Source organism: Durio zibethinus, chromosome 9, assembly GCF_047325235.1.
Source record: "Durio zibethinus cultivar Kanyao isolate XHJ-2024 chromosome 9, ASM4732523v1, whole genome shotgun sequence".
In the NCBI taxonomy this organism is placed as follows: domain Eukaryota; kingdom Viridiplantae; phylum Streptophyta; class Magnoliopsida; order Malvales; family Malvaceae; genus Durio; species Durio zibethinus.
In genome coordinates this window covers 11,923,155-11,936,090 of record NC_143170.1, presented here as the reverse complement: position 1 = coordinate 11,936,090, position 12,936 = coordinate 11,923,155, and the positions used below count along the sequence as shown (strand labels likewise).

The window sequence follows — 12,936 nt, the reverse complement described above, 5'->3', positions numbered from 1 at the left end:
CAAATGCTATATTTATTTGAGATATCATCTTATTTTAAAACACTTTTATTTGAACAAACTTTATTTATAAAACTAATGCATATATGCATAAGCATAGTAATAATATGGATGCATGATGATTGAATATGAATGACAAAATATGAATGCATAGTAATTTAAAATGCATGTAACAATAAAGTAAAGTGAAATGCAAATACAAATGCATGGAAAAGATCAAGGGTTGATTTTAGGGTTTGAAGGTTGGTTCGAGGTCTTATGGTTTAGGGTAGGTTTAAGGTAGGTTTAGGGTTTAGGTCAGGCTTTGAGTTCGATTTAGGGTTTCAATTGTTTGGGGTCTGGGTTAGGGTGTAAGGTCAAGGTTAAGGTTTGGGATTTGATTTGAGGTGAAAGTTTGGGGTTTAGTTTAGGGTTTAGTGGGTGGTTTAAGGATTCATGGGTGGTTTGGGGTTTCATGGTAGTTTAAGGTTTCATGGTGGTTTAAGGTTTTGAGGGTTTAGGATTTTATGGGTGGTTTGAGGTTTCATGGAAAATGCATATGACAAAAATAAATAACAAAAATGCCATTCGTAGAAATATAAATATTGATGCATGTGACAAATAATAAAAATGTCATTGGTAGAAATGTAAATATTGATGCATGAAAAATGCATAACTAAGGAACAAACTAATTATAAATCTAGGTATTTTAAAAATTATATGACAAATTAAATGTGCATGTGAAAATGTGATGTAAATGAATCAAATACTCAAATTTTTTAAACTTTCAAAACATGTTCCATGATTTTTTTTTTCTTTTGAAATTCAAGTACACACAAAAAAATCACCAAAAAGTATACTAAACTAACAATTTTATCTCTTGAAAAATTAATCAAACATATTGGAAACTTGAAAAACAATGCAAGAACGCAAGTAAACATATATGAATCAACCAACCTCTAGCAAAAACAAAGGAAGAAAGTTTTGACCAAGCATGGGAATGGCTTGGCTGAACCTCCTCAAGGCCTCTCACAACCATGCTTTCATTCTATTCAACTCAAACATGCATTAAATTTCAAGACATTCATCATATAGAAACATTTTAATTACAAAAGGAATTCCTTTAAACATGTTGTAAACTGGAATAGTAAGGTAGCCATAAAACCTAGAACATGACCAAACACTAACTAGGTCACTAACTAACCAAAATTTATGTAAAATACAAGCAAACTAATCATCAAAGAGAACCAAAAGGAGGTTCAACTATGATGAAGCTATGCTTGGCTAAACCTCTAAATGGTTTTTAATGGTAGATTGGCTTTTTTTTATAACTTTATTTCAAATCATGCTATGAGTTAGTTGTTTGAGATTTTGGATCAAATTTGAGGCTAAGAACACAAGCAAAAAAGAATCTTTTTTTCAAGAAAAACAAAAAAAAAATAAGGAAAACCAATATGAAAATGCAATGATATGTGATGAAAATGCAAGCAATGCAAGATAGAAATTAGCAAAATTATACCTCCAAGCTAGTGAACTTCCAAGATTTTTTTTCCTTTCTTTTTTTCTTTGGTTTTTTCATGTTCCAGCCCTTCCTCCTCTTGCAAAATCGCTTCTTCCATCCCGACCTCATGAAAAGAAAAAATCTCTCTATGAGAAAATACTTATTTATAGCTTATTGTAATATTGTAATCTATATATATTTATATATTTATAAATATATATCTTTAAAATTAAGTGTTTGTATCATTAAAATTAAGGACAAAAAATTAGAATAGATAATCCCTCAATTAGAGGATCAATTTTAAGAAGATTCAGTTTCCTAGTATACCCATTAGTTAGTTGTATATAAACCTAAGGTGCTTGTATAATTCTTAATGAGCAATTTTTCAATATACATTCAGTTTTCGATACAGTTTTATTTTTTAGTTTTTTCACATGGTATCGAGCTTTAGGCTTTTCTTGGGAAGAAAATTTTTTCAGCCTTTATTGTTGAATTCTATTTTAGACATTCATAACCAAATTTTGTTAAAAATTTCAGTCTTATTTTTTTTCTTCTTTGGCTTTCATTGCCTAGAATTATCTCTAACTAAACCTTTATTGTTAAGCTCATTTCAATTCTAAGAAAGATAACCATGTCAAAGATTACAGAATCAGCCACTATTACCTAATTTGAATAAGTGACAACTGATAAAACTACTAGAGTACTACAGAAGTCTTGGGAACAAAGAAACTTGGACAGAGAAAAGATTGAGAAATTAAGAAGCCTATAGAAAACTTTTAAAAAACTTACTAGGTTATGTTTTTTGGGTAAAGTCTCTAGTTTAAGTAAAGTTTCTAGTTCTCATGGATTAAATGTCTCAGTTAAGCCTATTACAAGTTATTAGGTCATTGATTTAAAAGTCACAAACCATATGACGCATTCCTCACAGAAGTTTAGTACATATACCCTATACCCTAATATTAAGAAAATTGTTGCTGCAAATGCTTCATTTACTACAATGACAGGATTAAGAGATGCTCAAATTAATCTCTCGTTTATTCTTAAAAATATTTTTCATGTTCCTGGATTGTCTACTAATTTGATTTCTATACAAAAACTTATCAGAGACATGAAATACAAAATGACTTTTTATCCCTCATATTGTGAATTTCAATACTAGAGTTCGGGAAAGAGGATTAGACTTGCTAAAAAGAAAGATGGATTATATTATCTTAAGACATTAAGCAAAACAAGTAATATCAAGAATAATTTACCTTTGTCATTTTTTTATGAAAAATCTCTCAATAAAGATAAAATATGGCTTTATCATTTTCATCTTGGACATTTTTGTTTGGAACTTTGAAAAACATGTTTCTTTCTTTATTTAAAGGATTAAATGTTGAAATTTTCATTATGATGTTTATCAACTTGAAAAGCATAGATGTGTGTCTTTTCCAATTAGCAATTCATAGTGACGTATAAGGTCCTTCTACAATTCCTAATATTTTTAGTGTAAAGTGGTTTATTTTTTTCATTGATGATTGTACTAGGGTCTCTTAGATATTTTCACTTAAATTCAAATCAGATGTGAATAGTATATTTTTAAGCTTCTAAAACATGACCCAAAATCAATTTGAAGTGAAAATCAAGAGATTTAGGTTTGATAATGTAAGAGATTATTTCAACAAAAGTTTAACTACCTATTCCCAAAAGGAAAAGATTATCCATAAGTCATCTTGTGTTAATACTACACAACAGAATGGAGTGGTAAAGAAAAAAAAGTCATTTATTACCCACAACTTGAACTTTATTATTTCAAGTAAACGTACCCAAATCCTACTAGGGAAAAGTTATTCTCACTGCCATGCATATTATAAAAATAGGTTACCTTCAAAGATTTTGAGATTTAAAACTCTTATGGAACTACTCTCATAATTCTGTTGCAACTTTAATACTAAACAACCTCACACTAGGATATTTGGTTGTACATTATTTGTTCATGTTCATAGTTATAATAGGGGGAAGTTGGATCCTAAAGCAATTAAGTGCATTTTTTTGGGTGGTCATCAACTTAGAAAGGGTATAAGTATTACCATCCTCTTACAAAAAAATTATGTGCCTGCAAATATTACTTTTGAATAAAGTAAATCATTTTTTACTCAACCCTATCTTCAAGGGGAGACTTCATTCATAGAAGATAAGGATAAAGATTTCTTTTTGCTTGATTTGTCCTCTTTTTTTAGCCATTAGTTCTTTTAAGTCTAAACCTGTTTCTTTTGAGTTCAAGTCAAATACTGAATTTAAGTTTGAACCCATTTCAAACAAAGAAGATGTGATAAAGAATAATATTGTTCTTGATTTTATGAAGGAATTATCGGTATACTAAAAAAAAAGTTTAAAATCTTGAATCAGTGTAAGTCCAAAACCCTGATCCTAACTCGAAAAATAAGATAACTGCAGCCTTTGACTCTATTTCTCAAAATGAGCATGAATCTCATAAAACTATGACTAGTGATTAAGATTTGCCTATTGCCATTAGGAAAGGAACCAGAAAAAGTACTAAGCATCCATTATACCTAATCTCTAATTTTATGTCATTTGAAAAATTTTCATCATCCTACAAAAATTTTCTTGTGAGCCTAAACACTATTTCTATACCAAATACATTATCTGAGGCATTATGTAGTGAGAAATGGAGGCAAGCCATGAAAATAAAAATAGAGGCCTTAGAGAAAAATAAGACATGAAAATTGGTAGAGTTACCTAAAGGAAAAAATCCAGTTAGGTGTAAATATGTTTTCACTGTAAAATATAAGGCAAATCGTATGTTGAAAACTATAAAACCAAGTTATGGCTAAAGGCTACACTTAAACTTATAGAGTAGATTATTAGGAAACTTTTGCTTCAGTTGTCAAAATGAATACAGTTAGGATTTTGTTATCATTGGCTATAAATCACAATTAGCAGCTTCAAAAATTTGATGTAAAGAATGCTTTTTTACATGGTGATTTGGAAAAATAAATATATATAAAGGTTTCATTAGGATTTGGAGGTCATCTAGAAGTAAACAAAGTATGCAAGCTAGAAAAAGCTTTATATGACTTTAAACAATCTCTTAGGGCTTGGTTTGGGAGATTGCCAAAGTGATGCTAGCAATAAGATATAAGCAAAGTCAGGGGGATCACACATTATATATCAAGCACTCTGATTTAGGGAAAGTCATAGTTCTATTAGTATATGTTGATGATATAATTATAATTAGAGATGATGACAAAGAGAAAAAATCTCTAAAATAGTATTTGGCTAGAGAATTTGGGATAAAAGAGCTAGAAAGATTGAAATACTTCATAGGAATTGAAGTAGCTCACTCACGACATGGTATTTTCATATCACAACAAAAATATGTGATGGATCTTTTGAAGGAAACTAGAAAGCTTGCAAGTAAACCTATAAAAACCCCTATGGATCCTAATCATAAACTTAGAGAAGCTAATAAAGATGCTATTATAGATAGAGAGATGTACCAAAGATTAGTTAGAAGACTCATTTATCTCTCACATACTAGACCTAATATATTATATGCTATAAGTGTGATAAGTCAATTTATGTATAGTCCTAAAGAAATACATCTATGGTTGTCTATCATGTATTGCACTATTTGAAAGCCAATCCTGGGAATGGTATCTTATTCAAAAGAAACTTGGGGCTAGTTCTAAAGGTATATACAAATAAAGATTATACAGGTTCAGTAACTGATAAAAAATCTACCTTAGGCTACTGCATTTTTCTAGGTGGTAATCTTGTGACTTAGAGGAGTAAAAAACAAAATGTGATGGCAAGATCAAGTGTTGAAGTAGAGTTCAGAGCAATGACTCAAGGAATTTGTGAACTACTATAATGAAGATCAAATGGGATGGACCAATAAGACTCTACTATAATAACAAGTTTACAATAAGTATTGCACACAATCTTGTGCAACATGACAGAATAAAACACATTGAAGTAGATTGATATTTCATAAAAAAAAACTAACCAGTGGGTTGATTTGTATACCATATGTATCAACCAAGGTTCAACTTTCATATGTGTTAACTAAAGGTCTTAACAGTACAACATTTCAAGAAATTATTTCCAAGCTGGGAATGAAAAATACCTATTCAACAGCTTGAGAGAAGTGTGAAAAAACACTTATTTATAGCTGATTGTAATATTGTAATATGTATATTTATATTTGTATATTCAGAATTAAATATTTGTATCCTTAGAATTAAGGACAAAAAATTAAGATAGATAATCTCTCAATTAAAGGATCAGTTTTAAGAAGATTTAGATTCTTAGCTTACCCACTAGTTAGTTGTATATAAACTTAAGGTGCTTGTATAATTCTTAATAAGCATTTTTTCAATATACATTTAGTTTTTCACATAGTTTTATTTCTTAGTTTTTTCACACTCTCTCGTAATGCATGCAAGCTCTTAGATTAAAATTTTATATAATTGTTAAAAATTCTCCCTTATTTTTTTTTGCAAGAAGCCACATTTCACCCTTAGATCTAGTCTTTCAAGATCATCTTATGGTTAAAAATGTTCACTACTAAAGATTGAATTTTTAATATTGTTGGAACCACTTGAAAAGACCAATTTATCCCCATTAGAAAGTTTTCGGTTTTTAAGCCATTTTCTTGGAAAACAATACTCCCTTCTTCATTTTTGTGATTTTAAAGCATAAAAAATTATGAAATAATATTAAATTAAGATCTAAAAATTTTTTGTGAAAATTTAACCTCAGGAAGATCAAATTAAGAAATTACCTCTATGGGGTATTTTAGTTATTTCACACCAATCGATGTGTTATCAAGGTTTTTAAGAAACCACAAATTATCAAATAATTTAAAAACACGATCCAAAATGTTTCGTGAAAATACCCCTAAAGAATATTTGAATGATTTCACATCTTTCGAGATACGATTAAGATTTTCAATATACCAAAAATCATCAAATAATATTAAATCATAATCTAGAACTTTTCGTAAAATTCCAACCTCAAGAAAATTAACTTACGAAAATACCCTTAAGATTATTTTAGTAATTTCACATTTTCAAGGTGTGATTTCGATTTTTAATGCATCAAAAATCATAAAATATTATAAAAATCATGACCTTAAAGTTTTCACAAAAATATGATTTTAAAAAGATCAAATTACGAAGATATCCGTAAAGGCATTTCAATAATTTTACACTTCTTAAAATGCAATTAAACTTTTCAATGCTTTAAAAAATCTTATATTCAGTTTAAAACAACATTATTTTCAATTCAATTGTGAATTTTAAAAGTTGACCCGAGTTCTATTCGCTTTGACCAATTTTGACCAATTTTTATTAAGCTTGACTTTGTTTGACCAAGTTTGACTTTAGGGCATTTAGGTCAAATTGGCTCCAATTTTAATCTTAAAAACTTGTCAAAATTAGAAAAAAAAGTTGGATTTTGACTAGGTCGGATTTTAAAAGCTTTATAAATGGTCAAATTTTGCTCGAATAAAATTAAGTGTATACACACATAAGTTTCCAAGTCATTTCTCCTGGCTAATAAGAAATGACTTATTACTATGTCATCAATGAGTAATCTCATATAGGTGCATTTACACAAGCTATCATAGATTTATATAAATTTTTTGAATTTTTCACCAAGATTGAACAATTCTAACTCCCAATGCTTCAGCTAAGCAAATTTTGAACAATTTTACACTTTCACTCCAAGAGTTCCAAAAAATCAATAAGAACACATAAAAAACAATCCAAGATTCATTCCAATGTATCAAGAAAATTTTGAGATTGATCTAGAACTTCTAATATTTTTCAAGATTCAATCTTTTCTTTAAGATTTGTTACAAAACAACAAATTAAGCACATTAGAAGTAAAAAGGCCATTATTTCACCAAGAACTAAGCAAAAATACTCATTAAGCACTAAAAACAAGTCTAAATAATTCTATTTTATAGAGTTATCACCTTTCTTCATTAAAGCTCACCAAAACACCTTTCGAAGAGATTTATTGTATATTTTCTCCAAGTTGATAAATACCATATGTAGATTTTTCTTTCTCACTTGAAAACCTTCAAACAAAAGCCTCAATAAGTGAATTGCCTTTGTTGTAGGGCATTTTGGCATAAACTCAAATTGGTTTTTGAAAAATAGTGACTTCGTGTCGCAACCTACATTTAAATGTTATCTTTTAAAATTTTACAATATGACTCATAAGCTTTATTTCTTGATAGTTTGAATAATTTTGTATATCACCTTTATTCTTGTATAAAGGCACTAAAGTACTCTTTTTCCATTCTTCTAGCATCTTTGAAGTACACCAAATTTGTTGAAAAGATCCATCAACCATCATATCCCTATTTCACTCAAGCATTTTCAAACCTTAATCGGGATTCCATCTAGTCCTATAACTTTTTTTTCTTTCATTACTCTCAAAGTCTCTTTAACTTCATAACTTTTAATATTAGGTGTAAACACATGATTTATATCTTTAAAATGTATGTTAAGTTCACCTATATCATGCTTAAAATTATCATTAAAGAAATTATCATAATAATCTCTCCAGGGCTTTTTAATCTCCTTATCCTTCACTAAAGCTCTTTCATTACCACCATTGATGTATCGTATGCCATTAAGATCTTTACTCTTCTTATCCTTCATCTTAGCAATTTTGAACAATTCTTTTTCTTCATCTTTTGTCTCTAGTTTTCTATATAATTCTTCATAAATGCTAGTTTTTGAATCTCGAATAACTTTTCTAGCTTCCTAATTTGTTATCTTATACTTTAGATAACTCGCTTCATCCTTATTACTCCTTAAATTCGTATAACACTCTCGCTTAACTTTAATTATCATTTTCATATGCCACCACCAGGATTCTTTTCCTAATGGTACACGACCTTTAGATTTGCTAAGTGTCTCTTTAGCAACGTTTTGAATTCTAATAGAAAATTTTTCCCATAATACTTCTATATCTTTATCAAGCTTCTAATTAACCTCTTTTGCCAATCTATCCCTAAAAGTTAACATTTTATCTCCTTCAAATTCTACTACTTAATACATTGTTCATGACTTTACGTTTCTTCTTGAACTTTAAAAGGTTAAAGATATCTAGAATTAGCATTCTATGTTGTGTTGTCACACTCTCACTCGATATAACCTTACAATCCCTACAACTACTTCTATCCTTTTTCTTTGTAAAAAAGAAAATCAATTTGACTAGCGTTTGAGCCACTCCTAAAAGTCACTAAATGTGATTCTTTTTTCCTAAAATACGTGTTTAATATAATTAGAACAAATGTAGTAACAAATTCTAGAATCTTACCTTCGATATCATTTCTTTTTCCAAAGCATATCCTCTATGCACCCTTTCAAAGTCATTATAATCCTTATGCACATCACCATTCATATCACTTCCAATAAAAAAATTTTCTCCATTTGGTATGGGTGGCACTACCTCATCTAAATCATTCCAAAATTTTTCTTACTCATTTGATCCAAAACTATTTGTGAGGCATAAGTACTAATGATATTAATAGTTTCCTTCTTAATATAAGTTTAACATGTAAAATTCTATCTCATTTTTTTTAACCTCAACCACATCATCTTTTAAATTCCTATCTACAATTATCTCCACTCCATTTTTACTCTTATATTTACTTGAGTACCAAAGCTTAGAGTCACATATTTCTATCTCTCTAGCCTTTTCCCTCATCCACTTAGTTTTTTGGAACATATAATATTAATTTCTCTCTTAATCATGAACTTTCCTATCTTTACTAGTTTATTAGTTAACGATTATATATTTTAAGTAGTTAAGCGTAATTTACCCTTATGGACTAACTTTTTTACTCATGTTTATCCATTAAAACATGAGAACCCTTTCTTATTTGACACCACACCAGGGCGAAGATATGGCGTGTCATTTTCGAATGACGACTTAACAACCCTTACTCATTTAACAATACATTTGGGCTTTGATGTAGCGTGCCGCTAGGAGGTGACAACCTAACGAAAATTTTTATTTTGGTCTCTCATCATGGTTTGACTATATTTGGGCAAAAAAGGTTGCTTGTGTATTATCCAGACTTGGGACCAGCGATGTGATAATACACAGGCTTACTAAAGCTCAGAATAGGTTCGCAAGCCACTGGAGTAAGGCATTAGTATGCTTGAATTTGGTTTGCTCGATAAATTAAGCTAATCGAACTCGAACTTCGATTGACAATGATTGAATCAAATTTAATTTTTTTTAATCGAGTTCAAGCAACTCACAAACATTACTTTCTCATTTACATTTGTAACCTAGCGTACCAAATTATGGGAAAAAAAAACCCTAACTTACCAAATTCAAATATTGATTATGTACAATGGCATAAATATAAACGAATGATTTTTTTTAAATTAATTTTTTATTTTATTTTAAATGTGTTTCAATTTGATAGCAACGATTTTGTCAAGGATAAAGTAGTAAATAATTTAACCAGAAAAAAATTTGAATGAAAGGTGTTAAATGCACACCACCTTTTTCTTTTCACACTCAAGCTTTTTTTTTTTTTAAGTTTTTATAAGTAAAATTATTTAATTACCATTTCTCTTTCATTCAAGTTTTCGTAATGAAATTTAGGAAAGTTATAAATCTTTTAAAAAATAAATTTTCGAACAGTTATTGAAATGGATTTTTGAAAAGTCAAATAACTTTTCGAAAATCCATTTCCAAGAGGTGAGATAGTGAAATAAAAAATTATAAAAAAATTTTATTAAAAATTATTATTAATTAGTTTAATAAAAAATTATTTTTAAAAAATCATAAATTTTAAAATTAATAAAAAATAAGTTAATTTTACTATTTGACCTTAAAAAAATAATAAAATTTTATGAAATTTTACTTAAATATTTTATGTATTGGTGTTATAAAAGGTGATGAAGGAATTATCAAATTTGATCAATGTTTGAAAGTTGAAAACTTTTAGAAGTTTTACAATAATATTATTTAATACTATATAATTTTTTTAAAATCTAATATATGAATGAAAAAACCAATCGTAACAAATAAATAAAGAGATTTTTTACAGAAGTTTAATTTAATTAGAACTATTATAAAATTTTAATAATTAATATTAAAAAAATATTTATTAAAAAAAGTGAATTTTAAATTTAAAAAATAAAATTAACTTTTTATTAATTTTAAAATTTATAATTTATAATAATTATTTTTTATTACACTAATTAATAAAATTTTTAAAAAAAGTTCTAGTTTTTGTAATTTTTTAAAAAATTTTACTATCTTATTTTTTAAAAATAGATTTTCAAAATGTTATAAAACTTTTCATAAAGATATTTTCGAAATGATTTATAATTTTTTGAAAATTAAATAATTTTAATTATAAAAAATTTTGAAAAAAATAAAATGTTATGAAGAGAAAAAGTGGGGGTAGATTTGGCCCCGCTCAAATGGTAAACAGAGACCTCGTTGGGAGAGATAAAAAAACCCCCAAAAAATTTGCTAAACCCCACTCTTCTGATAAGGTAAAAAAATGCACATAAACTCCTGTCCAATTCAAAGTTGTGCAATTGGACACAATTCGTTTCTATTTCCTGGCAGTGGCAGTATAAGCTACGGTTTGGGATTGGGTTGGAACGAATCTCAATTCTTCTGCAAAACCCAAACCCCTAGGTATCGCGTTGGTGTCATCAAGAGGAAATGCCGTCGCAGCGGCGTAATCAGGGCCGCCGCCGGCTCTGGCATCGATTATTATTCCACTTTGAACGTCAGTCCCGGTGCCACTTTGCAAGAGATTAAGGCCTCTTACAGGAAGCTGGCTCGCAAGGTTCGTCGCTTTTTCCAATTAGCTTGGTCTTTGTTTTATAATTCGCATTTCGGTGATATTATTCTATCTTTTGGGAGAAATAGAATTTATCGTTTCTTTGCTTATGGAAAACATTTTTTTTTTCTAATTGAAATGTTATCAGGCCGTTGCTTCTCATTGATTATTTTTGAACTGTTTGCTGCAAATAAAAGAAAATGTGATCGAGCTTTTGAAAATAAGAAGTGATAACATTCGTGCATTGCTGTGTTGGGATTTTTTAAAAATTTTTTCATGATCAATGGAATGAAATAAAACATAAAAAGAGTAGGTTAATGAATTTATTGATTTGATTTCAGATTAAACATTTTAGAAAACGATGTGCATTTGAGTTTTTAATAAAAAAAAATCAAAGAAACGAAAACTTGGCTATAGATTCTACTCCTAATAATGTAGTTGTACCCTTCAAAATTTTTGGTCCTTGAGAGCTTGACAAAAAAAAAGATGCTAAAATACTTGTCAATTTTTTAATATTTACATACCATTACCATATATCATCCTCTATTATGAGATTCAACCATTGGAAGACTGAATTAACCATAAATTATCCACTTCCATATGATTCTCGCTTTTACATTTCTTGATGTTGTCACCTCTTGATTTCTACCATCTAATTTTTTTTTTCTTTATTCATGTCATGTTTGGACTTGATGTTCATGCAAAAATTCAAAAACTCACAAATCTCTTACTATTTTTACTTATATGTTGTGGAATTTGAGGTAAGGAATTATTTTGGGCAAGTTTTAAGTTCAAGAGTTGTCATTTTGATTTATTAAAAATAAAAGAGCATTAAAGATGCTGAGAAATAAAGTTATAAAAAGAAATTGAAAAGTGATGAGAAATTCAAAAAATAAACTAAAAATTTGTGTGAAGCAGCCCAAATTTGTATAAAGAAAGATTGGAGGCCTATTTCCATTGACACATTAAAGTCAGAAAAAATAGGAAAAATACAAGGAGCAACTATGTTCACCTTATTTGGTCAACCAAACAGGTGAAAGTGCAAAATGAGCTAGGCACCGTACCAGTGATAGTACCTGCCCTTCTACTTTAGTATACTATATATGAGGATAGGAAGTGATACTTATTTTATGTAACTTTGTTTGAAAGGAGCGAAGATGAGACAATAAATAGGGAAAAGTCAAGTTATCAAGCTGGAGGAAATTCAATTCATTCATAAAATTTTAAAAGAGAGAGTTCAAGTTGATGTCACACTAATTACCTAGTTGCTTTAGATAGTGAGTATTCTTTTCTTCTTTTGAGACATGCATGCAAGCTTCTAGATACTTGGAATAGTGTATTTTAGTTGCGTTCAATGTCTTTGGATCCTCATTGTCACTTTGATCTGAAGCTATGGACTATCTTTGGCTCTAACCAATGGGATCAGTCCAAGGTTTATTAACCAGTAGAGTCAAGTTTTACTTAATTATGTAGAAAAACCAAGGTTTCTTTAATTATGTAGATAAAGAAAGCAATTCAAAACCCTTAAATTAGTAGTACTATCTTTTAAAATCTATCTATTGCATCTAGTGCACTAGACTATCTGGGTTTGCATGTAGGCCAGGTTTATGATGAA

The 12,936-nt window shown here is 28.8% G+C and overlaps 1 protein-coding gene across 9 annotated transcripts in view; it reads left to right on the top strand.

Annotated features, from left to right (window-relative positions):
- Window positions 1–10,940: 10,940 nt before the first annotated feature.
- LOC111311340 (uncharacterized) overlaps window positions 10,941–12,936 on the top strand; it is a 28,384-nt gene continuing 26,388 nt past the window's right edge. For all 9 annotated transcript variants that reach the window (XM_089765862.1, XM_089765857.1, XM_089765860.1 and 6 more), the window contains exon 1: window positions 10,941–11,327. In XM_089765862.1, coding sequence (XP_089621988.1) covers window positions 11,034–11,327 — 294 coding nt within the window. In that variant the 5' untranslated portion in view covers window positions 10,941–11,033. The remainder of the gene's footprint in view (window positions 11,328–12,936) is intronic.